Source organism: Choloepus didactylus, chromosome 15 (genome assembly GCF_015220235.1).
Source record: "Choloepus didactylus isolate mChoDid1 chromosome 15, mChoDid1.pri, whole genome shotgun sequence".
In the NCBI taxonomy this organism is placed as follows: Eukaryota; Metazoa; Chordata; class Mammalia; order Pilosa; family Megalonychidae; genus Choloepus; species Choloepus didactylus.
The window spans coordinates 85177230-85200384 of NC_051321.1; the positions used below are offsets into that span (position 1 = coordinate 85177230).

Sequence of the window (23155 nt, forward strand, 5' to 3'; positions counted from 1 at the left end):
TGTATCCAAAAGACTTTAATAAATTGAGGTCTATGATGATATGAATGGGGAAAATTATATTAACTTAAAATCTATTATCCTCCAACCCCAATCCAATCCAGAAAGACATGATTGAGCCTATGATAAACTTGGCATTTCAAGTTGGTGGAGAAAAGAATGGACTACTGATTAAGAGTTGTGACAACTAAATGTTCATTTTTGTTAGGAGGAAGAGGGGCTAAAAGCTGAATAACCCATAGGAAAATTTAGCAAATGTGACACAAACAGGCAATGTACAACAGAGAATCTACAAATGATCAGAAACATGAAAATGTTTGATTTTACTGGGAATTAGGGAAATTCAAATTACAACTAGCTATTTCGACCATGAGGTTGGTGAGAAAAACTACCAAGACTGATACCACCTGGTGCCAGCAAGGGTAGGGAGAAATGGGTACTTTTTGTGGAGCATGAATTGAAGGAAGTAATTTCACCACATCTCTGATGCTATAATCTATATAATTTTTAATCCAGCAATTCCATGAAAAACGCAGAGCAATAATTACAGGAATGAAAAGCTGCCTTTTACATGTGCCAGTTTGAATGTATTGTGTCCCCCAAACGCCATTATCTTTGATGTAGTCTTGTGGGGCAGACATTTTGGTGCTGATTAGATTTGCTTGGAATGTGCCCCACCCAGCCGTGCATGATGACTCTGATGAGATATTCCCATGGAGGCATGGCCCCACCCATTCAGGGTGGGCCTTGATCAGTGGAGCCATATAAATGAGCTGACTCAAAGAGAAGGAACTCAGTGCAGCTGTGAGTGATGTTTTGAAGAGAGGAACGTCCTGGGAGAAAGCCATTTTGAAACCAGAACTTTGGAGCAGACGCCAGCCACGTGCCTTCCCAGCTAACAGAGGTTTTCCGGACGCCATTGGCCATAGTCCAGTGAAGGTACCCGATTACTGATGTGTTACCTTGGACACTTTATGGCCTTAAGACTGTAACTGTAGCCAAATAAACCCCCTTTTTATAAAAGCCAATCCATCTCTGGTGTTTTGCATTCCGCAGCATTAGCAAACTAGAACACATGTTAAGTGAAAAGTTGCAAAATAATGAGGGTATAATCCCATTTATGTGAAACATAGATATAAAACAAAACTAGCTGCTTAAACAAGTGAGGAATTTCACTCCAAGTGACAGGTCAGAGGAAAGCAGTTCAAGACTGGTGAGCCAGTTTCTCCAGCCTCAACACGTGCCCTCCATCTCGATGCCAGGTCACAGCCTCAGCCCCAGCACTGGCATCCCAGCCAGCAAGAAGGGGGAAATGGAGAGGAGTGTACCCCCAATTCCTTATTTAAGGGCCCAGTATGGAAGTTTTACTCACATCACACTGCCTAAAACTTGGCCACAATTAATGGTTTGAGAGGCTGAGGAATATAGTCTTTAGCTGAGCAGCCCTGCATCCAGGGAGAAGGAGTTGTATTGAAGAAGGGGGAAATGGTTATGGCAGCAGTCTCTGCCAATGTACTTAGGCCTGTGAACGCACAGAACAGAGCCTGGGAGGACACACGCCAAACAGCGCTCGGCTCTGGAACAGGACTAAGTATGATGATGGTGGGGAGCCAGTTGGGAGGCAGAGCATTGTATGAAATTTTTTCACAGTAATGACACATTCGTGTATTGATTAAGGAATTAAAAAAATGTAATAAAGGTTAAAAATTCTTTATTTGTAGCTTCACACTGATAGAACACATTGCATACATTAAATCTATCTACATTTCCCCAAATTAGATTTTATCCCATGCCTAAGTTACTCTACATTGGTGACCCATTATACCTAGAGCCTTGTTCTGGGAGTCCCTCCGCTTGCGAGGCACGAGAACTTTGTTCCGTGATATCGGCGTGCAGCGCGGTGGCCAAAGTGCCTGCGTGTCAGGGGCAGAAATGGGACACGAACTGGAACCAGCAGCGCCTGGCCCTTTCTGCAGCGTTGCATGCAGCAATGGTGTTTCTTACTGGAACAGAAGGCTACGACTTCTCTAGCTCAGTGTAACTCAGCTTTTAGACAATGGAGAAGGCAGGAATTGGCTATGATGCCCAAAGGCTTTGCACTACTGAATTGGATCAGGACTTCGCCCCCACAGCTAGGGGACCACAAGTTTTTTTGTAGGCTAAGGATTACAAAAATAAAAATAAAGAACTTCCCAGAAACAAAACAGTCATCGTCAGCTTTGACTTCCTTCTCAACCAACTATTCAGGTATAGGATTATCTACTGAACTGTTTAAAATGATGGCAGAGGGGAGAAAAAGAATCTGCCTCTCTTAATGTATAATAAAACAAACTAAAAACAGAAAAAAAATGAACAAGCCAGGATCCAAAATTACAAACAAAATTCTGGTGGGAATCATGAATCCTCAGTAGGACACATCTCTGTCTATGGGGAATGATTCTTGGCAGAAGCGGTTTAACAAACTCTCAGAACAGAGGAAGTCAAGCCCAATGTCCTCCAAAGAAAGCTGCATGCAGCTCCAGCAGGGGCTCTTCCCCAGCCCCAGCCCAGGCCCCTTCTCTCCAGGTCGCAGAGCAGAGCAAAGAAAAGATCAGGACCCAGCTGCCTACTTTAAGGTATAAAGAAATGGCATGGGATAAAGGCAAACATAATACAGGGCAAAAAAAAAAAAAAAAAAAAAGAGAGAGAGAGAGAGAAAAGATGGCAAGCAAGAGAAAGCATAATCCTAGAACCAAACAAAATGTCTCATGAAGAAAACATCTCAAAGATGACATGATAAATGACAAGGAGAAGGAAATGAGAAAAACAGACTGAGGACCCAAACAGCACCATCACAAAACTGAAAATATATGAAGTCCAGCCGAAACAGAACAGACACAGCCAAAACCCAAGCCACCAAAACAGGAACAAGAGAGGAAAGCAATTATATAAGGAGAACAATGATGTTCTAATATAAAATAACCAGCACCTTTAGCAAAGCAAACTGAACAAAATAGGAAACATTTGAAGATATCTATCAGCATTTAAAAAGCGAGAAAGGAATGGTTATTTATGGAGTGTAGATTCTAGAGTGATGACTGTGTGCGTGTGTGTGTGTTGTTTGATTTGTACTTTTTGGTTCTGCTTGAATTTTTTTTTATTTTATGAGAAGACATTTCATTTTCTTAAAACCAACAGTTATTGCAGGGAGAACAATAGACGTCCTCTGTTTAAAGCACAGCTAGTGTCAACTGAATACACTACAACTTCGTGTCAAATGCATGTCTTATCATGTATTACCATGCTATTTCATTCTTTAATTTTTCTTGGTGGCAAATGATAAACTGAAACCTTTAAAAGTTACGCATCAAAATAATATTGCTGTCAGATACTGATGAACTAGTTTGTTGAACAGGTCACACAAAATATATGACATGTTTTTAGCACCAATTAAAAAAAATCCCGAATTTCTGTTACCCAAACTTCTAAATGAGAGGTTATGAACTCCCTGATAGCCTTCTCTGGATAAAGAACAAATGTGCCCCAAGAAGTAACTGCTAGGTCCCTGATTAATAACATAATTCATAGTGCCCTAAACAAAGAAAAGATCAATCCCAGGATTTTCTCCTTTAGTTAGCATTATTAAAACTCTGAAGCTTTGGGGAAGAGTTTCTTCTTTTTTCAAGTTTTAATCATGAGGTAGACACCATTCAAAGTCACCATTAAGTGCATCCAACTTCTCTCGATAAAAATATGATTATTAATCATAAGATTAACAATCAGAAATTCCCACTATAAAAAGTTGATTCAAAGTTTTAGGAAACAATGCTGATCAGCAGTACTCTGGCTTGAGTTTCCACATTCCTTCACCACTTGAAGTCCTATGAAAAGTGCAAAGATTTCTCAGTAGTTCTCGAAATACACAGGACTGTGATGCTGATAGCTTGAATTCGAACTCCTGCAGTATCTCCCGAGTGCTGGCCTGGCCGTCGACCTGGGCCTGAAAAGCAATGAAGTTTCTCATTTCTACCAGGAGATCATCGTGCTCCGTCGTGGCGGGCGGTGGCCTGGAAGCCTCTGGAAGGTGTGCGTTTTCACTCTCTAACCGCTCTGGCAAAATCAGGTGGTTTCTAGCTCTCATTTTAGCCAAGAGTGAGGACGAAGTGGGGGCCCCAGACGAAGAGTCTGCATCTTCTGCTTTTCCACTAAAATGCTCTGGCACATTCTCTCTCCCCTCTTTCTTCACTACGCTGCCCTGGAGAGAGGAGATAGTATATTTATATATTTAATTTCATGCTTATGCCCCCACTCCTTCCCAAAAGGCTTTGAGAAGGCCATAAAATAAACACATGTGCCCAGGGAGAAAGAAATGAGCTAATGCAGGGAGAAGGGAGGGCAAATAAGCATCAGAATCCACTGACTATGAAAGACAGGAGGAGGGGCACAGTGAGGAGAAGATGAAGGAGGAGAAGGGGGAGGAGAAAAAACTAAAACATTCCCTTCATGTGCATTCTGAGGGGGTGAAGGAAGAGGGAAGTCAGAGTGGCCAGGATGGATGTGTCCTTTCCTTTTCTGTGGTCTTGTCCTGTTCTCCCACCACTTTATCCTCACTAGGCTCTGTGGAATAAGGAACGTATCATGGCTGTGCCTCTTCACTTTTAAATGTAATGTTTTTACTTGTTCCTATCCTATACCTCATGTTAGTTCCCTTAAAACAACACAAATCTACCTTTGAGAGGTCTCAAAGCCCTTCTGCCAAAAGGACTTGGGAAGTCAAAAAGATCCTCCATTCCTACATGTGCTCACATTAATCAAAACTGGAGTCTGAACCTGGCAGTTTTCCAAGTTTGTTATTAACGTAACTCCTAACTAGAAAAGACCAAGGGAAGCATGCAATGATGGGCTTTACCCAGTAGGTTAGGCCTTGGAGAATTTACTCTCATCAGTGCTCTCAGGTGTGCTGGGGGTTATGGAACAGGGAGCCAGACACCTGCTCCCGCAGCTAGTAACCCACGAGTGGCAGCCAATGCGGCTTTCCAAGCCTTTGTCTACTGGGCCTGCAGCAGGCCCGGCACCTCCAGCCGGGAAAGGTTCCTTTGGCAGTGACATCATCCCTGTCCCTGCGTTAACTTTCTGAGGGCAAAACAGAGATACTGCTACATTTCTTGGGTTAAAAACTTTGTCTTTTAGGAACTTGGCTGGCCCCTTTAGATTCAAATGTAAGTGCTTCATGTGTCAGAGCCTACAGTACACCATCAGGTGTCATCCTGCCGGCGATAACCATTTTCCTTTTACATCCAGAATCTAGTGAAACTCTCATGGCAATTTGTGCCAGTTTGGATATATCATGTCCCCCAGAAAAAGCCATGTTCTTTAATGTGGGGGCAGATGTATTTAGTCTTGATTAGGTTGGAACCTTTGGCTTAGGTTTTTTCCATGGAGATGCACCCCACCTAACTGTAGGTGATAACTCTGATTAGATAATTTCCATGGAGGTGGGGCCCCACCCATTCAGCCTGGGCCTTGATTAGTTTACTAGAGCCCTATAAGAGCTCAGATAGAAGGAGCTCGCAGCTGCAGCTTAGAGAGATTATTTCAGAGACGGCCTTTGAAAGCAGACTTTTGCTGATGCTTTAGAGATACTAGCCCAGAGTTTGCCCCAAAAAGCTAAGCCCAGAGACATTTTGGAGAATGCCATTTTGAAATGCAACCTGGGAGGCAGCAGACAGCAGCCATGTGCCTTCCCAGCTAACAGAGGTTTTCTGGATGCCAAAGGCTTTTCTCCAGTGAAGGTATACTCATATTTATGCCTTGGTCTGGACACTTTTTATGGCTGTAGAATTGTAAATTTGTAACCAAATAAAACCTCTTTATAAAAGCCAATCCATTTCTGATATTTTGCATAATGGCAGCATTAGCAAACCAGAACACAATTCAATCAAGTGAGTCTCACATGGGAAAAGCACGCAGGCCGCCACGTTACCTGGCATTTTTCTTTTGGAGATGTTGAAGGAGGTGGCTGAACAGAGAAGTTAGAATTCCTTTTCTGACCAAATCTACTCCTAAATAAAGAAAAGAATTACAGAAGTTAAAAATGTGCATATTTGCTTTTGAGACTTAAGAGATCAAAATAACCCCTCAACAACTAAACTCTTCCTGGAAGAATTTTTGTCCATATAGTTATGCGTTCATAGCCACGAAGTTTCTCTTCTATCTGCTTGGATTCCTCTACTTTATTCTCCTGGAAGGTAGGTGCTGCCTCTCAGAGTGAGAACCACATGCTATCCTGAATTTGACAGGTGGTGGAAACCACCTCAGATTCTAGGCAGGAAAGTTATTCTAAAAGAGCATAATGATACCACAGTAATTACTGCTTGTGTGACTCAGCTCATCACCTTACACACCTGACTCTGGCTGATGGAAGTCCAGATACCAGGGCCCTCCCTACTTCAGAGAAGCAGGAGGGTGCACCCATGCCTGCCCCAACTTCATTCCTAGCATGAATTGTTTGGCCTCCTCCGCGTCCGGCGGGGCAGCACCTCTTACTTTATTCCAGCTGAGGTGCCAGAAAGTCCCCGCTGGCCAGTCCAGGTCGGGACCCCAGATGTGGCCCCCAGGCACCGCTGGCGGGAGAGTCTCAGCGCTTTCAGGGCGTCCTGGGCCACTCGGTTGGCTTCTGCTTCCACCAGCACAAAATCGGGATTGGCGCCATCCATGATGACATCGTGCTTCATGACACTGTGCACACCGACTGGCAAGAGCAAAGCACACTGTCAAAGGGCACTCTGTGTGCACACAGCCCCACCTTCCTGCTTCCGTGACAGCTGCTGGGTCATGGTGGAGAGACGACAATGCTATTACCAGTGGCTGCTACAACCCAGGCACTACACCAGGCCTGCCCTGTCACCCCCCCGCCACCTCTAAGGGAGCTGTCGCGACCCCTGCTTACAGACAAGTGCACTGTGTGGAAGCCAGTCACCCAGGGGTCCTCAGCCTGAAGGTGAGAAATTAGGGTTCAAACCCACTTCTGCTGGAGGTTGCGTGCCCCCCACTGGAGACTTTCCCAGTAAGTGAATTTTCCAAATTCTCTACTCAAAGCATAATGCTTTAATTACATCATGTTAAACATTTAACCTCTTCCCTGCTACCCGGAAACTAAAAACGAATCTTCTATTAATAAACTCCGTAAGTGAAGAGACAAATACAAACCTGAGTTACGGAATTACTAAAAAATAATGATCATGAAAACACTACATAGCAGAATCTATGTGATACATTTATTGCACTGATCAGGGGAAAATTCATAGCCTTCAACACTTTTATCGACAAAAATGAAAGGATAAAAATAAACAAATTAAATTTCCAAGACAAAGTTACAAAAAGAAGAAATTGGGCTAAAAACATCTAAACTCAAAATAGGACAACAGCAACAAAAAAACACCCCAAAAGCATAAGGAAGAAAATAATAAAGATAAAGGTAAAGGCAAAAACGAATGAAGTACAGAACCACCAGGGTTAATTAATAAAACAAAATTCTGGTTTACTGAAACAAAAATCATAAAATAGACACATCACTAGCTAATTTAATAAAGGAAAAAGGATAAATACACAAAACTAAAAATGACAGAAGAAAAATTTTGAGAAGTCATGACAAGAATATTTTGTATATCACTATGCAAATAAATTTGAAAACTAGGCAAAATAGATAATTTCCCAGGAAAACTGATTCAGTTGAGACAGAATGGTTAAATGGCCCAATAACCTTAGAAATAGAGAAAGTCATAAAGGAACTACCCTACAAAAAAGCATTGGGTCCAAACGGTTTCACAGGAGAATTCTAACAAATCTTCAAAAGACAAGATAGTCCTGATGCTACATAATTATTCTGGAGCATTGAAAATGAAGGAAAACTTGTTTCACAGTATTTTTATGAAACAAGTTATAATACTGACAACTAAACCTGATAAACACAGTACATAGAAAGAAAACTATAGATCAATATTCATTTATGAGTATCAATGGGAAAATACTAAATACAACATTAGCAAATAGAATCCAACACCAAAGTAAGACAATAATACACCACAACCAAGTAGGAGTTTATCTCAGAATTCAAGGTTGATTCGATGTTAGAAAATCCATCGAAATAATAAACCTACTTAACATGGTTTATCGTCTCCTTAGATGAAAGCTCCATAAGTGCCGAAAACACCTTTGACAAAATTCAACATCCGTTCCTGATAAAAACAGTCACAAAATTGGGAATTGATCAATACTCCCTTGATACAATAAAACACAAAGTCAGCATTCTTAATGGGGAAACACTAGCCTAGGTATTTCTACTAAGATTGGAAAAGACAAGGAATATTCATTATATTTAATATTTAACATTTTACTTATTAGCCAGTGCAATTAGAAAAATCAATGAAAGATCTGTGAATTGAAAAGGAGAAAAAAAGTTTTCTTTTTGAGGTTTTTTTTTTTTTAAATGGTAGTACGCCTAGAAAACCCTAGAGAATCAATGATAACATCAACTCAGACAGTAAAATAATTCAGAAAAGAGAAAGATAAACAATTAGCATACAGAAGTCCACAACCTTCCTATTTACCAGTTAAAGCCAGTTAGAGAATATAAGGGTGGGAAAAACTCCATTCACAAAAGCAACAAAGAAGATAAAATACTTTGGAGAAAAAACTAAGAAATATGTAAAACCTCCATGAAGAAAACTTTAAAACATACCTGGAAAGATACAAAAATTAGACTTTAACAACAGAACAACATCTCTTGTTCTTGAATAGAACGACTCAGAAACATAAAGATTAGTTATCTCCATGTCAATTTATACATTTAGTGCAATCCCAGTAGAAACACCAACAGGCTTTTTTATGAAGCAAAAACTGACATTGAAGTTCATTTGGAAATATAAACCTTCAGGAATGTTGGGAAAACCACTGCAATTACAAAAGGCATGAATGGAGAGCAGTGGAACTGAGCAGAAAGTTCAGAAAGAGGCCCAACGACACATGGAAATATACTATATTACGTAATAACGGTGGCCTTACAATCAGTGGAGAAAAACAGATTTTTAAATAAAGGGTGTGAGAAAAACTGGACAGCCATTTGAAACAAGATAAAATTCGATTCATACTTCATACTCTAAATGGGATCAGTGATCTAAATGTTTGAAAAATAAACCATACAAGTACAACAAGAAAACATGGTAAATTCCTATTTTACCTAGGTTTACAAAAAGCTTTCTAACTATGACTCAAAACCCAGAAGCAATAACAGAAGAGATAGTTAAATCTGATTACATTAAAAAATAAAACTTTTACATGGGAAAAAAAACACCATAAGTAAAGCAAAAGACAAACTGAGAAAATATTTGCAACATATATGAAAAATAAAAGGTTAATATCCCAAAATTACAAAGAACTCTTAAAAACCAAGGGGATAAAAGATTAAAAATCTGATTTAGAAAACAGGCAAAAGAAACGAACAGACAATTCACACAAACAAAATATGATATTAAAATCGTCCTATAAAAAGTTGTGCAGTTTCTCTCATAATAAAATTAAAAGGATAACAACACACTGTCAGCAAGGCTGTGGGAAACGCTCTCTCGTACGTTGCTGGTGACAGTCATTTTGATATAAGCCTGATGGAAGGGAATAAAAGCTAAAAAAACAACCCTATTTTAGCAATCCCAGTTTTAGGATTTTTCCCTTAAGATATGCCTCCAACAATACACAAATACATAAGTACAAGATTATTTATTGCAGCGTTCTTTGAAATTGAAAAAAGCCCATTTTATGGCACAGCCACATAACAGAGGACTCCAGCAATAAAAACAAAAATGAGGACACTCTCTATGAACAAATATGGAGTGATTTTCAGGAAATCTTAAGTTAAAAAAAAAAAAAGTACAAGAGTATACAATGTGCATAGTGTGCTATTTTTCTGTGTGAGAGAAAGGGAAATATGAAATGATACATGTACCTGCTTATTTTCCCAAAAAGAAACACAGGAAAGACAAACCAGAAACTACTGAGAATGGGAAGAAGGGGCAAGTGTGGGAAGGGGCAATGACACTTTTTGTACAGCTTTGTCTTTTATAACGATGTTAACATTTCACATACTCAAAAACTAAAATAAGATCAACAGGGAAGGGGGCGGGGGACTCTAAAATGGAACACAAACTGAACTTAATAAATAAAGAAGGGAGAATAAATAAAGAAGGGAAGAGGAAAATCTCATCCATACAGTACAATGCTAATCACCATGTGGCAACCAACACAGTAATAAGAGGGGAAAGAAGCATCCATGAATGCCATAACTGGTGGATAAAAGCTTGTTCAGAAACAGGACATTTGTACAGTCTCAAAGAATACCCTCCAAATTACACATCAATTACAAAGGGGAAAAAAATGCCACTTTAACCAAGGGATCAACACTAACCTCCTCAGGAACAGGACAGATCAGCATCACGTGTCTCCTGAGAGATGCACTGAGTTAAGATACAGCATCATTTTTGTGGTCTTCCTGTCAAACAGGTCTGCACATATGTGTGTGTGTGTGTGCGTGCGCGCATATGTGTGTACAAAAAAGCAAATGCCAGAAAATGTTATTAACAAGGAATGGATGAAGAGTACAGGAGAGTTCTTTGTACCATTCACATTTCTGTCTTTAAGCTTAAAGTGATTCCAAAATAAGAAAGTAACAAAAAACTGTACCTATGTTAAAATGTCATGCATAATCCTGCCTTCTTGGAGCTCCTTAAACACAACAATCAAGGCCAACACAATGAGAGCCGAGGGCTGAACTAGATGCTTCTCCCCGTGACGACTAAGCTATGCACAGCCATTTGTCCTCCCCGGTCTGGACAACTTCTCAGTCTGCTTCTCCTGGTTCTTCTCCCTTGACATCAGCCATCAGCTTTCACTACTTTTAGAGGGGCTGCCCCCCACTGTACTTCTGCCTCCTTCCTCCATGACCTGTTACTTTAATTTCCTGAGCTTAGAAAATCAGATAACCAAGTTCATCAGGAAAGCATGCTCTTATAATAAAACAAGAGCAAGCAGACTTAAGTGGAGGCCTGATTGCTTCTATAAATCAAATGTACAGGGATAAAAGCTCAGGATAGCTCCTGTAGCCACTCATTGGGGTCCTTCTGGCTTAGTTTGTTTCTTCCTCTGCTTGGGACAGTGTGACTTTGCAAAGGGCTTCCAGGTAAGTGAATTTGCTACTGTAGTTGGAGGGGAGAAATCAATGAATAACTATAGTTAAATACCTGCATCGCTTAGCAATTATAACATTTAAAATTAAGTAGCAGAGACCCCAGAATTATTTAACATTATTTCTGATAAATACAGCACATAGAAAAATTGGCTATCAATATTCCAGTAGTACAAATCTTAAGGCATTGCACCACCCCCATAAGAGGTCACAAGTTACGTGCTCCTATTCTCCAAAGTTTCAAATTCTTCTAGGTCTAGGTCTTCAGAAAATTGTGAATAGGATTTTCAAAACATCAACACACTTCAAAATGAGTTTTAGAAGAAAAAATATTTTAGCCTTAAAGCCCACCTGCACCATCAGTTAGTTCAAGGCTGCCACTTCTAGAAACAGTCTACTCATTTTATATTCCTCGCACACCTGTGGAAAATGCATCAAAAGGATTACCTGATTTTCTGAAAAGCTTTTCCAAAACATAATCATCATTGTTCTGTTCCTTTGCTTCACTTTCGTTTTCGTTGTCTGGCTTCCGGTACCGCCTCTTCTTCACTAGATGTGGAATTCGAGTTCCTTCAAACTTGGCGTCTCTACGATGTGTGGAGTTCTTAGATTTTTGCTTCTGGGTTGGCTGCTTCTCCAGGGTCTCTTTTGATGCCACACTACGATGCTTTGTTTTTGATTTGTGTTTATAACAATTATTTTCTCCATGTTCATTCTCTGAAATAGATTCTGTTAGAACCTGGCAGCTTTCTCTTTTATGAGAAAGCTCTTGCTTTTCATCAATAATACTTTCCTCACCAGATGCTGCATGTGTTTCACTGATTCTTGGAGAATTTGAACATTTCCCATTTCCAGTAATCATTGATGAACCCTCTAGTCTGGACACTGCATGTGCCTGCAAACATTTCTCATCTACGAGGATGCTGCTAACTGTAAGATCACTACTGGATTGAGGATCATCTTTCAAAGCATTGCTTTGATTAGAAGTTACTGCATTTACTTCATCTCCTGTAGGTTTAGGTTTATCTTCAGATGATGTCACATCATTTGCGGATGTATCAGGATCAGACATCGTTTTGCACTTTGGAACATCAGGGTCTGCTCCGAAGGCTGGTTGGGTTTTTCTTTTTAAATGGCGTTTGGGTGTCTGAACATCCGAACCAGTTCCTTAAAGGGGAAGAACACAACTAATGTTATACCACACGGTGCTTATGTAAGTTATTACTCTAACTTAAAGGATGTGAGGCAATACCTGCAAAGATGGCACTTGTCTCGGTACTCTGGGATACATCAGGACTAGTCAGAGTAAATAGCTCATAAAGATCATTGGATTTGAAAAACCGCCGTTGTTTTGGATCTTTTAGCACTCTATTTGTTAAAAACTGCTTGAAGATTTGTCTAAAAAGACACAAATTGAATTGGTATGAAAACAATATTTAGCTCTACCTTAAAACTTGAGTTATAAAACAATGTAAGAGAAACCTGAAAACTGCCAATGTCTAAATAATCCCCCCAATTTTCAGCCTTGGAAAACTACAATTCAGGAAGTAAATAATATACCAGGTGGGTTGGTCTCCTGCAGTTTCCACGATTTAAAGTAGAAATGATACTTTATTATCGACACCCAATAAGGTTTTTCAACTTCTAAGATCCAGAGCCTCTCTGAGCTGGACCAAGAGTCCTCTGCCAACCCCTCGGGAGCCTCCTGTGATGGGGCTTGGGCAACTCTATTACTTGGGCTTTGCAAAGCTTTCACCTTGACCTGCTCCATGCTCTCGGCTGAAGCCCCACACCGTCACTTTTGCAGGGTACCTTAACAAAGCAGCCTGGCTCCTTCCTCCCAGCCGCTTATTCTCCAGGCTAATGCATATATCTCCTAGAGGAAGCTCTTCCTCTCAAGAGGATTCAGTTTATTGCCAGCTGTCTCACAACAAGAGCCCTCGAAGAACATTTAAGATTCCAGGAGTGGCCCGGTACACTGTGTAGCGCAGGGGACCCCCCCCTTCAGGAGCTGGGGCACAGCTTGAGGATACAGATTTTGGTGGTGGGAGGGGGAGAAAGAAGCTGGAAATATCGCATCTCCACTGCTGAACTTACCCTTGCCTCAAGCCCCCCAGGCATTAGAGAGAAGTGGAGCAACGAAATGGAGGGGCCTTCTGGTCAACTGCTCTCTAAGGGGCGTCCGTGCCAAAGACCCCCAGCGCAGGGTGTGGAAACACCAACACATTCGTATTTCAAATTTGCCACTTTTAAAAAATTTTCTGATAGAAGGTGGCAGACTGTAGGGAACCTTTCTCCCAGATAACAATATGAAGTTTACATCTAAGCTATCCTTGAAGTTTAATAAAGTTAGAAAAATTATCAGGTTTGAGGACATTTTCAAAAATGCACAATGTGCCACCTAAGCTTACTTGAATGGGGAAGAAAACAGAAACAAACGCAAAATAAAACCTGAAAACCTTACATCCCTGTGTTATAGCAATTATTATTCTGAGACAGAAAGACTTATTTAAAATAAGCACTTCAAAAACAATTCCCTGCTTCAAACCCTGGGGATGGTGTTTCTGTGCCCAGCCCTGTCGCAGTGAGGCACGCGCACGGGGGCCGTGGTCATCCTACTGACCGGTGGTAGATCTTTTCTTCAATGGTGCCCGCGGTCAGAAGCCTGTACACGGTCACCTGCTTCTTCTGGCCTATTCGCCACGCTCGCTCCCGGGCCTACAGCAGAGAGAGACACCTCAGCAAGGGCCTCCCCAGAAAGGAGGACCCACCACGAGGAACGGTAGCTGGTGGCTCCCTTTCACGCCCAAGGTTAAACTTCTGGCTGAGTCAAAGCACACCTAAGGCCTGCTAAGGAAGTGACACCTCCAAGTGACAGAGACAGGACAGGGACATCGCTGCCTGAAAAAAAGTCGTATCCCCTTTCCTCCCCAAACCCAGCAGTGAGAACTATAGGTCAACTGCTGGAGCCTCCTCCCGGTTGTGTGAGTCCCTTGGCTGAAGACTAGGACACCCCCAGAGACATACACTGTGCGCTGAAGCTCACTGGGACACCCCGAGACCACCGGAAGTGCTAATGACTAAACTGCATCTCCACCGACCCGTTCCTTTCTTACACAAACAGACCTGCGTGTCAGTGCTGGGATTCCAGTCGGGGTCGTAGATGATGACTCGGTTGGCCCCGGTCAGGTTGACTCCAATGCCTCCCACCCGAGTGGTCAGAAGAAACACGAACACGGACGTGTCCTGGAGGCGGCAGGCAACATGCGGAGAGGGCAGTCAAGACTGGCCACAGCTCTCCACCCCGACCCTCACACCCTCTACACGTGGAAATCTTTCCCTGACATAAGGAATCAAGATCCCATTTTACGGCTCTTACTTTCAGTACCAATTATATCAGCAATATTTAAAAATGGGGTTTTAAAAAAGATGGAATAGATGAGAAATTGAGAAATGCACGGAGTTAAAAACAAAAAGCCCCTTCCCCCCATCCAACCCTGCTCAGAGTGGTGAGGGCCCGTCTGATGTGACTGTCACAGCGACTTGTTACCTCATTGTATCTTGTAATCAGAGGTTGTCTTGAAGCGATTGTGGTGGTCCCGTCCATCTTGAGATAGGAGTAGTTTTGGGCTCTAAGGAACACTTCAAGTATGTCCAGCATCTATTTGGGGGTGGGGAATAAACACTTCAAAATCAAATAAACACTCGCAGTGAGTGACTCTACATTTGTGTGAACACAGTCCTACCTTCCCCAGACCACTTTCAATTAAAAAGGGTTTCTTGCTGTGAGTCAGAGAAACATAGCTGCGGCAAGAGTATTTTGGTATTGCCTTCCTGTTAATTCTTGCCAGTTTTATAAACAGCCTGGCATTTATTTGCATTTAGGCTCTAACTCACCTACACACCAGAATCACGCTGTGAGCCTTTTTTAAAAAGTCAACTTTCATGCACCATCTCTAGAGAAAGAACCAAACTCCCCAAGCAATTTGCAGGCTGCCACCCCATTTCCCAGGTACAGACTTGCTTTTGGAAAACATTAGTTAGAGTATATCCTTTTCCTATTCTGTGAATTACTGGTAAAATCATAAAAAAAAAAACCCAACTTGTTTCTTGCATGAGGTTTGTATACTCACCTGCTTTGACTGAGAAAAGAGCAATACTCGTTGGCCTTGCTTGTGCCATATTTTCAACAGGGACTCAACAACTATCATTTTCCCGGAACGTTTCCAGTATCCAAACTGATTTTCTTCCAGTTCCTGATCCGCAGCGCCTGTGAGATTCCTGGGACCTCCAGAAAAGAGGTCCGGGTGGTTGCATATTTTTCTTAGAGCCACAAGTCCAGAGAAAATCTGTGGTGCAAAAGGACATAATGTGCACTCAGATTATTCCACGTGAAATAATATTTATTCAGGGAGAAAGGGAAGGAGGCTCCTCAATGACACAAAAGAAGAAGTAATTCTTCACCAGCTTCTTAGTTTCTACCCAAATCACAGCGTATTAAGACTTGAAGAAATCAACATTCACTAATTTTCTTTTCCCATTAGGGAAAGTTCTCTGGGAAAAAGAATTTCTACTGAACTAAACATGTTTACAGGGGCTCTATTCAAATGCTGATAAAATTTATTTTCCCTCACTAGAACGAACAGCTCAGCAGTTCACAGCATCATAAATTTGATATAAAAATATGACTCATCTTGTAAATATAGATAAAAAATCTAGACCTGGAGAAATTGGTCATGTGACTTATCTAGCAGGAGTTAAATGCAACATTCCTAAATAAAGTACCATGCAGAAAGTTCTGTAGTTTTAATGAGTCAGAGGTTGACATTCCGTTTACCTTTATGCTACAATTGTATCAGAAAGCATGTTTGCATGAAAAATGCACTAATTGGAAAGATGTGAAACATCATCAGAAGGGCATGAGAAACCACATATGCCTCAAGGGTTCAGGGCATGGGGCACCCTCCCCAAACTGGCCCCCCAGCAGGACGGCACTAACAAAATGTTGACACAGGCCTCCTCCACAACTTTCAGAGGATGACTCAAACCAAGCCCACCAACATAAAAGCTCAAGTAGGAAAAAGAGAGTCATATATTAATGCCAATTATCAAAGGGTATGGAAGTTTTAACTCATCAACAAAGCTAAAAAGAGATGATAAGAGAATGGAACAAGTCAAGAACACCGTCAAAACTCTCCAAAGGAGCCAGGTGTGAGTCGTTTCTCCTCTCAAGCCCTGTGCAATCTGATACGGAAGGCACTAGTCAACAGGTGGCTACTGAGTGCGGGAATGTAGCAAGTCCAAATTGGGATATGCTGTAATTTACGAGAAAGTAAAATACCACTAATAATTTTTTGTTTTTATTATATAATGAAGTATTTTGGGTACATCAAGTTAAACAAAATATGTTTATTTGAAGTTAATAATTTAATTAAATTAATAATTTATTTAATAAAATTAATTCCCCATTTTCCTTTTCACCTTTCTAAATGTGAGAACCGGAAAAGGTACAATGACAGGTGCGGCTGGGTGTTCTGTTGCCCTTGGATTGGGCTGGCCTGTGCCACCTGAGGCTGCCCAACCTGGAGGCACATGAAGAAGTTAAGGGGAGACTGAGGAGAGATGACTAGAAGGGGATATTTAAAAAGGCCCCTAGAGATACTAGTGATAGATGAAAGAAGAAACAGTGAGAGATGGCTGAAGGAACTGAAATCAGGCCACCTGGAAAAAGGCATCTAGACTGAGGAAGAGCAAATGGCTGTGGGCTGAAGACCAACGCAGGCTACGGGGGACGTGTGGATGGATCTGCTCACAGGAAGAGCTGATGTCCAAGGGCCTGGGCTCTGACAGCCTGCTTTGGAAACCTTCTGTCCAGGGGGCGGCAAGGAGAGCCCGAGCAGATCACTGCGAAGTCTCCTCTGGCCCAAGCTAGTCTTACACACCAAATAAACGGAACACCGTTCACATTTTAAGATATGGAAGCACAAAGAAGTTGAGAGGTTTAATGGAAGCTTTACTGTAAACACTGACTATAAACCTAGGACACATGCTTCTAGAATAGACATGGGCCCACACGGACCGCTGAGCATTGCCAACTGCCACAATGCTATTGACTTGGAGGAAGATGTATAAAGAGAACCCTTCCTCGTGCGCCTACTGGCCCCGGGAGTCCAGGGCTGTCCCTCTGGCTCTGTGCAGTGTCTGTCCCCAGTCCCTGCAGGACTCATCAAACCCCACAGCTACTGCCGTTTTTCAGCCAGGCCTCAGTGTTGGGTTCGAGCAGCACAACACTATAGTACGATAAAGGGGGAGGGTGCCGAGAGCCCCTGCCTCCATGTCCAGTGAACGCCCTCCTGGTAAACACCGATGCCCAGGTCCCAGCACACAAGTCGAGCCTCGGCCTGATGCATAGTGGTCACCCCACTTGTGGGTCCCAGCATTTATGCTTATTGAAGGTGCTCTGGGAACACCCCAGAGTGCAAAATGTGTTCCAGAAAATCAAATTCAAGTACACCATTATGATTTTTGCAATGGGGCTTTTCTGAGAAGATACTATCAGTAACTTTAAAATTCCAGAGAAGAATAAAAAGAAGTTTTCTTAGTATCGGAGAGAAGAGAGTGACATTCATTCAATTCCTTTCACATACTGGCGACGATGAGAATTAGCATCAGAGACATTTGAACCAGAGATGACATCTGGCTTCTAATATCATAGAGTTCATAAACTTTCATTCAGATATGGGGCTCTCTTAAGAAGCTGATGAAAAATTATAAATCCCCTACCCTGAATACATCATTTCGGTCAGAATTCCTAGGTAAACCCAACCGCACGCCCGACACCCACCCACCTGCCTGGTAAGAACCTCTTCAGAACAGATGAGAACCTCTTTAGAAACAGAACGGCAGGGGCTTTGTAGCCCAGCTCCGTGGCTCTTGAGCTATGCCCCCTTGACCGGGGACAAGCACCTCCGCACCTTAATGTCTCCAGGCTGCAAGCCGTGGCACGATACCTACCGGGGGGGGCCACAGGAGGATGAACTGAGACAATATTACGAGAAAAGCCTGGCACGTTCTAGGTACTTAAATGCCAGATTCCTTTCCTCCCCGCTGCCCTTGGCCCACGACTTGTTTCTTCATTTTTGAGCAGCTTCTGTTTTTAGCTGACCTGCATCTCCCCATTGAGGATCCCGTAAACCTCTTTGGAGTCAATGAAGTTTTGGTAGACTTTATGCTGCTCGTCTGTAAGGCGGCAAAATAAGACCTATGTGGGGAAAATAGAGAAATTATAATCTCCAAAAAAATTAATTTAACAGAATAAATTAACTAAAATATCCTAAGTGAAAAAATGCACAAGGTATTCAGTTTTAACAATGCACCTTTTATTTAAAAACAACAAAACAATTCATCTTGCCTGGCATGCTCCCTTTCCTAGAATATGGAGTGCAGGTCTACAAATTTAATCTCCCTCACAACCCCTTCCCTCCCAGCCAATTGCTCTGTGACATCATGTTCTTTGACTTTCTGCCTCTCAACCCTTCCTCTCTCTCTGAGCTCACCACGACCTCGTGGCCTCACTTTCTTCCCCACCCCGTTCATATTCCCACAGTATTTTCCTTCGGTCACCTGTCTTCCAGTCACTGTATCTGCCCAGTAAACTTCCCAATGCAGAGTAACTCAACCACCGACCTCTCTATTCCTTTATGGTAACTGCTGAGCACTGTAGGAGAGAATCACCCAACTGCGCAGCTTCCTCCAGTGTAGCTTCTGCTCTCCAGTGGAATCTTCTAGGCACCTGCTGCCCAGCACCTCCCTCACACCCCAGAAAGCCTGTTCCAGCCCTCCCACTCCACTCATCAGGTACAAACAACTGGGTTAGGTATTCCAAGGGATTCTGAGGTGAATATGATACAGTCCTGACCCCGACGAGTTTCCAGTCTAGTAGAGATGACAAGATCTTAAAGTGGAATTCCCCCGTGCATTTGCTGGAACGGGGGGAGGGACACAGAAAAAAGCCCAGATGAAGGGCACACTATAGGCAAATAGAAGGGAAGTGGCACATGTTTGGAAAACGACAAAGTGATCTGCCTTGGCTACAGCATGGTGGACAAAAACAGACATTCTGGATTCCATACTTAAAATAAGTTGGTGCAATAAACTCCATCGGTATTCTTAATTAGGTAGGTGAAGTGGAGAGGGATAGTCAAGGGGGGCTGTAGAAAGATGGGCCTTGGAAAAATTAACCCAGCAATCATGTGCAATACAATTTATGAGGGACGCCTTAAGGACAGGGAGCAGAGGGGTCAGAGTGAGAATGTGAAAAGGTACAGATAAAACACCTCAGCAACTGGCTGACTTGGACTGGAGGCAGCTCAGAGGATTGTGGCCTGACTCCCAGACAGGTAGGCAGGGGCAGCTGGGAAAGAAGGGCTGAGACTTGAGTTCTGTGCGCAGGAAGGGGGAAGGCAGGAAAGCAGCCTTGATGGAGCTCCATCTTTTGTAGATTTCACACTTGAAAATTCTACAAAGCATCTACTTTTAGATTTGGAGTGGAAGGTGTAGTCACCTACTACGATTACAGAACACTAGGATGGACTTTAAAATTGAAATCAGAACATGTCACTTTGCTTCCTGGGAACTCCCTCCTCACTCAGAGGAAAACCCAACGTACCCAGTCCAGCCAGCAGGCCCTGGTGATCCGGCCTCTAGCTGATAATCTGACTTCCTTCCTCACCACACTCCTCCTCACTCCCACCTCCAGCCACCCTGGGTTCTGTGCGGTCTGTGAATACACAAACACACTCCCACCATCCATCTAGCTGGGAGGCTTCTCCTCCAAGAAACCAATGTGACTCCCTTTTACACCTTCTTTGGGTCTCTGCTGAAGTGTCATTTATCAGAGACACCGTCTTTGACATCCCTTATAAAAGGTTTCCCTAAATCCTTGCCCTCAGCACACCCTTCTGCCCCCTACCCCTGCTTTCTTTTTCTCCACCACACTTAGCACCACCTGGCATTCTGCATATTTATTTGTTGTTCCATCTCCCCCTCAGGAAGGACTGTGAGCTCTGTGAGAGCAGGAACTTTGCTCACTGCTCTACCCCAGAGCCTAGCACAGCGCCAGGCCCACAGTCAACACAGAGTACAATTTGTGGAATGAATGAACTGGGAACTTAAGGAAAATGGAAAAGTCTATAAAGAGCAGCTATATGGAAACCGTGTCAACAGGAGAGAGAAAAGAGCCTGTGGGCTAGAGGAAGGGGCCTGCTGAGGGCAGACGCCACACCGGCGCCTTGCACACTCAGGGACATGCAGATGTGCCAGGGCCAGCATCCACACATGTCAGCCTCACCGATGACACATGAGAAAATGAGCGCAAAGGGGCAGGCACATGTGTGCTTTAGGAATGTTCTGGTAACCCCTGGATTTACAGACCTGTTCATTTTTATCTGGTAGAGAAACGCTCATTTTGACATCTGACTTCATTCTCCGCAGTAGGTATGGATTTATGGTGTCTCGTAAGACACATGCACACTTATAAGCAGTTTTAACCTTTAATAAGAAAAAAGAAGAAAGTATTACTGCATGTTTAAATACTGCATTTGTCACCTTTCAATTGATTTGAGTGCTTTAAGACAAATGACCAATGTTTGCAGAAAATTGGTTGGAAACGGATGGAAAATGGTTGGAGATACCAGCACAAGATCTGTATACTCCAGGGTAGTAGCTTTCATATTAATATCACCATTAATATCAATATTAACCAACACATACAACAAAAGTAAAGCTAGTAACTTTGTGCCTTATCCCTCTTCTACAGTTTGCTTTAGTTATTATTAAATAGTTAAACTCTAAAGAAAAGATTTACTTGGTTCTCGACCACCCTCTAGGGATAAAAATGCTTTAGAATGAATCTCTATTTATGATCTTGTAGTCTCCAAAAGCTACAAAGGAACTGCTAATCTGTAAGACGGAAGATGAAAAGCGAACTCTGGGGAAAGCTGCAGCAACCAGATCATAAGCGGAGATTACTGCCCACTGGAGAGTAAATTCAAGAAAATCCCTGTGATCCCAGAAACAAAAGGTCACTCTGGCCTAAAATGGAGCATATGGTTCTATAATGGAGCTCAGCCACATGAGAAGGGTATTAACTGTACACAGAAAAACAAAGACCTACAACCCAGGAAAACGACTCCCTCTGCAATCCACTTAGAGGCAAACAAAGAATTCAATAAATTATTGATACCTAAAAAAAACACAAAAAAACAAAACTAAATAGGCTTAACAATTTACTCAATTACTATTCAATGGGACAAGAAAAATTCCAACTAAAGTTCAAATTTAAAAGCGGTAGCTGTAAAATGAATAATAAGAGCCTCACCATAAGAAACACAGAAAAATTCATGCTAAAAAAAATCAACACATTAAAAACAGCATTTTAAAAGCCTCCAAGAATACCTCACACAAGTCTGTATACGCGTGCATATATATATATATGTATGTATGTGTGTGTACATAAATATAAAAATCAGGCTTACTTAGAATAATAAGCAATAACAGAGTAGGTCAACTAATCAACAACTTTTGGATACATGTAAGCTTCTAAATGTATCATTCAGACACTGATAAAGATTACCTTTAAGACGATAATCAGGTAAATATGTTGTGATTTGTAGTAAAGAGATGATTAAATTTCAGAATGTAACAATATATTACAGTCCCACCAAGGAAGCAGGTATATTGTTTAAATCATTCTTAACACATGCGGTGTGTTAAGGAAACCTCCCTGTGTCCCTGCCTCTGTCCATACCTAGGAACTTCTGTCCACATCTCTGTCCGGGAGAATCAGGGAGCTGGTGGGTGAGGGGGTGAGGCTGGGTGAGGGGTCTGGGCCTATGAGTGGCCTGGCCTCTCCGCTCACCTCACATACTCTCCTGCCTGTCCGCCCGCCCCATAGGGCCCCATGGGGAGTTCCTCCACCTGCTCCTTCCCCTGCTCACAAAGATCAGAGCCCAGAGGGGCTGGGGATGGGTCTGCTTTCCACACCCACTCTCCCCAGAGGAAGAGCTTAAACTCTAGACTGGGGTGTGACTAGGGAAACAGGGAAGCACAGAAAACTCTAACTTAGTCGTGGAGTCAAGCCATGTTCTCGTTCTCCAGCCCAGCTTTACAAGGGAGTCCTGTGCTTTGGGCAACAAAGCTGGTCCTATATTTAATTCCAGACCCCTGGTGGAGTGTGCCCATGCTCCCTCCCTTTCCTGGCCCAGTGAAAGCAGCAACAAAAGCTCCCACAATGCCTCTTCAAGGGCTGGGTGACCCTAGGCAAGACATCAAAACGCTGAGACTCAATAACGCCAAGCATGAAATGAGGAGGCAGCTAGAGGATGACTCTAACATCCCTGCACCACCCTAGCATACCAGTTCAGGAAGCAGTCTGTACTTTCAGCTGGCACTGCTCTCCCCACAAACTTATAAGTCCTAGCCCAGTCACCTCTTTCTCCAGAAGCCTTTCCTGACTCCCACAAGCTCTGAGCACTGGAATCTCCCCTGACCAGGTCCTGATTGCATTGTACTGAGATGATCCGTTTATTTATCACTTTCCCCACTGCCCACCCTCCACTAGACCAGGAACACAATTTAAAGGAAGGTTCTGGTTTCCAGCTACCTCCCATCATTTTAGCCTCAGGCTGACACAAAGAATATCTGCTGAAATACTATCTGTGATCCAATAACGCAGATACCATGCTTTTAAACAAAAAGGAGCAAATAAAGTGCAGGCCACAGATTTCCCAAAAGGACTTATACCTCCTCTGTGCCTGGTGCTAGGTTCTGGGGGTACATGTCACTTCTGCTCCCAAGGACCTTACAATCTAGAGAGTGGAAAAAGATAAGCACACAAACTCGTAATCCAAGGACTTCAGGGAAGGAACAGATCACATTTACCTG

The 23155-nt window shown here is 42.5% G+C and overlaps 1 protein-coding gene across 2 annotated transcripts in view; it reads right to left on the minus strand.

Annotated features, from left to right (window-relative positions):
* Window positions 1–1691: 1691 nt before the first annotated feature.
* Window positions 1692–23155, minus strand: part of ERCC6 (ERCC excision repair 6, chromatin remodeling factor) — an 84051-nt gene continuing 62587 nt past the window's right edge. For both annotated transcript variants that reach the window (XM_037804055.1, XM_037804057.1), the window contains exons 11-21: window positions 20645–20761; window positions 18378–18473; window positions 15346–15561; window positions 14763–14873; window positions 14339–14458; window positions 13836–13930; window positions 12465–12610; window positions 11660–12379; window positions 6523–6727; window positions 5960–6038; window positions 1692–4231 (exon numbers count right to left, since the gene is read on the minus strand). In XM_037804055.1, the coding sequence (XP_037659983.1) occupies window positions 3809–4231; window positions 5960–6038; window positions 6523–6727; window positions 11660–12379; window positions 12465–12610; window positions 13836–13930; window positions 14339–14458; window positions 14763–14873; window positions 15346–15561; window positions 18378–18473; window positions 20645–20761 (2328 nt within the window). In that variant the 3' untranslated portion in view covers window positions 1692–3808. The remainder of the gene's footprint in view (window positions 4232–5959; window positions 6039–6522; window positions 6728–11659; window positions 12380–12464; window positions 12611–13835; window positions 13931–14338; window positions 14459–14762; window positions 14874–15345; window positions 15562–18377; window positions 18474–20644; window positions 20762–23155) is intronic.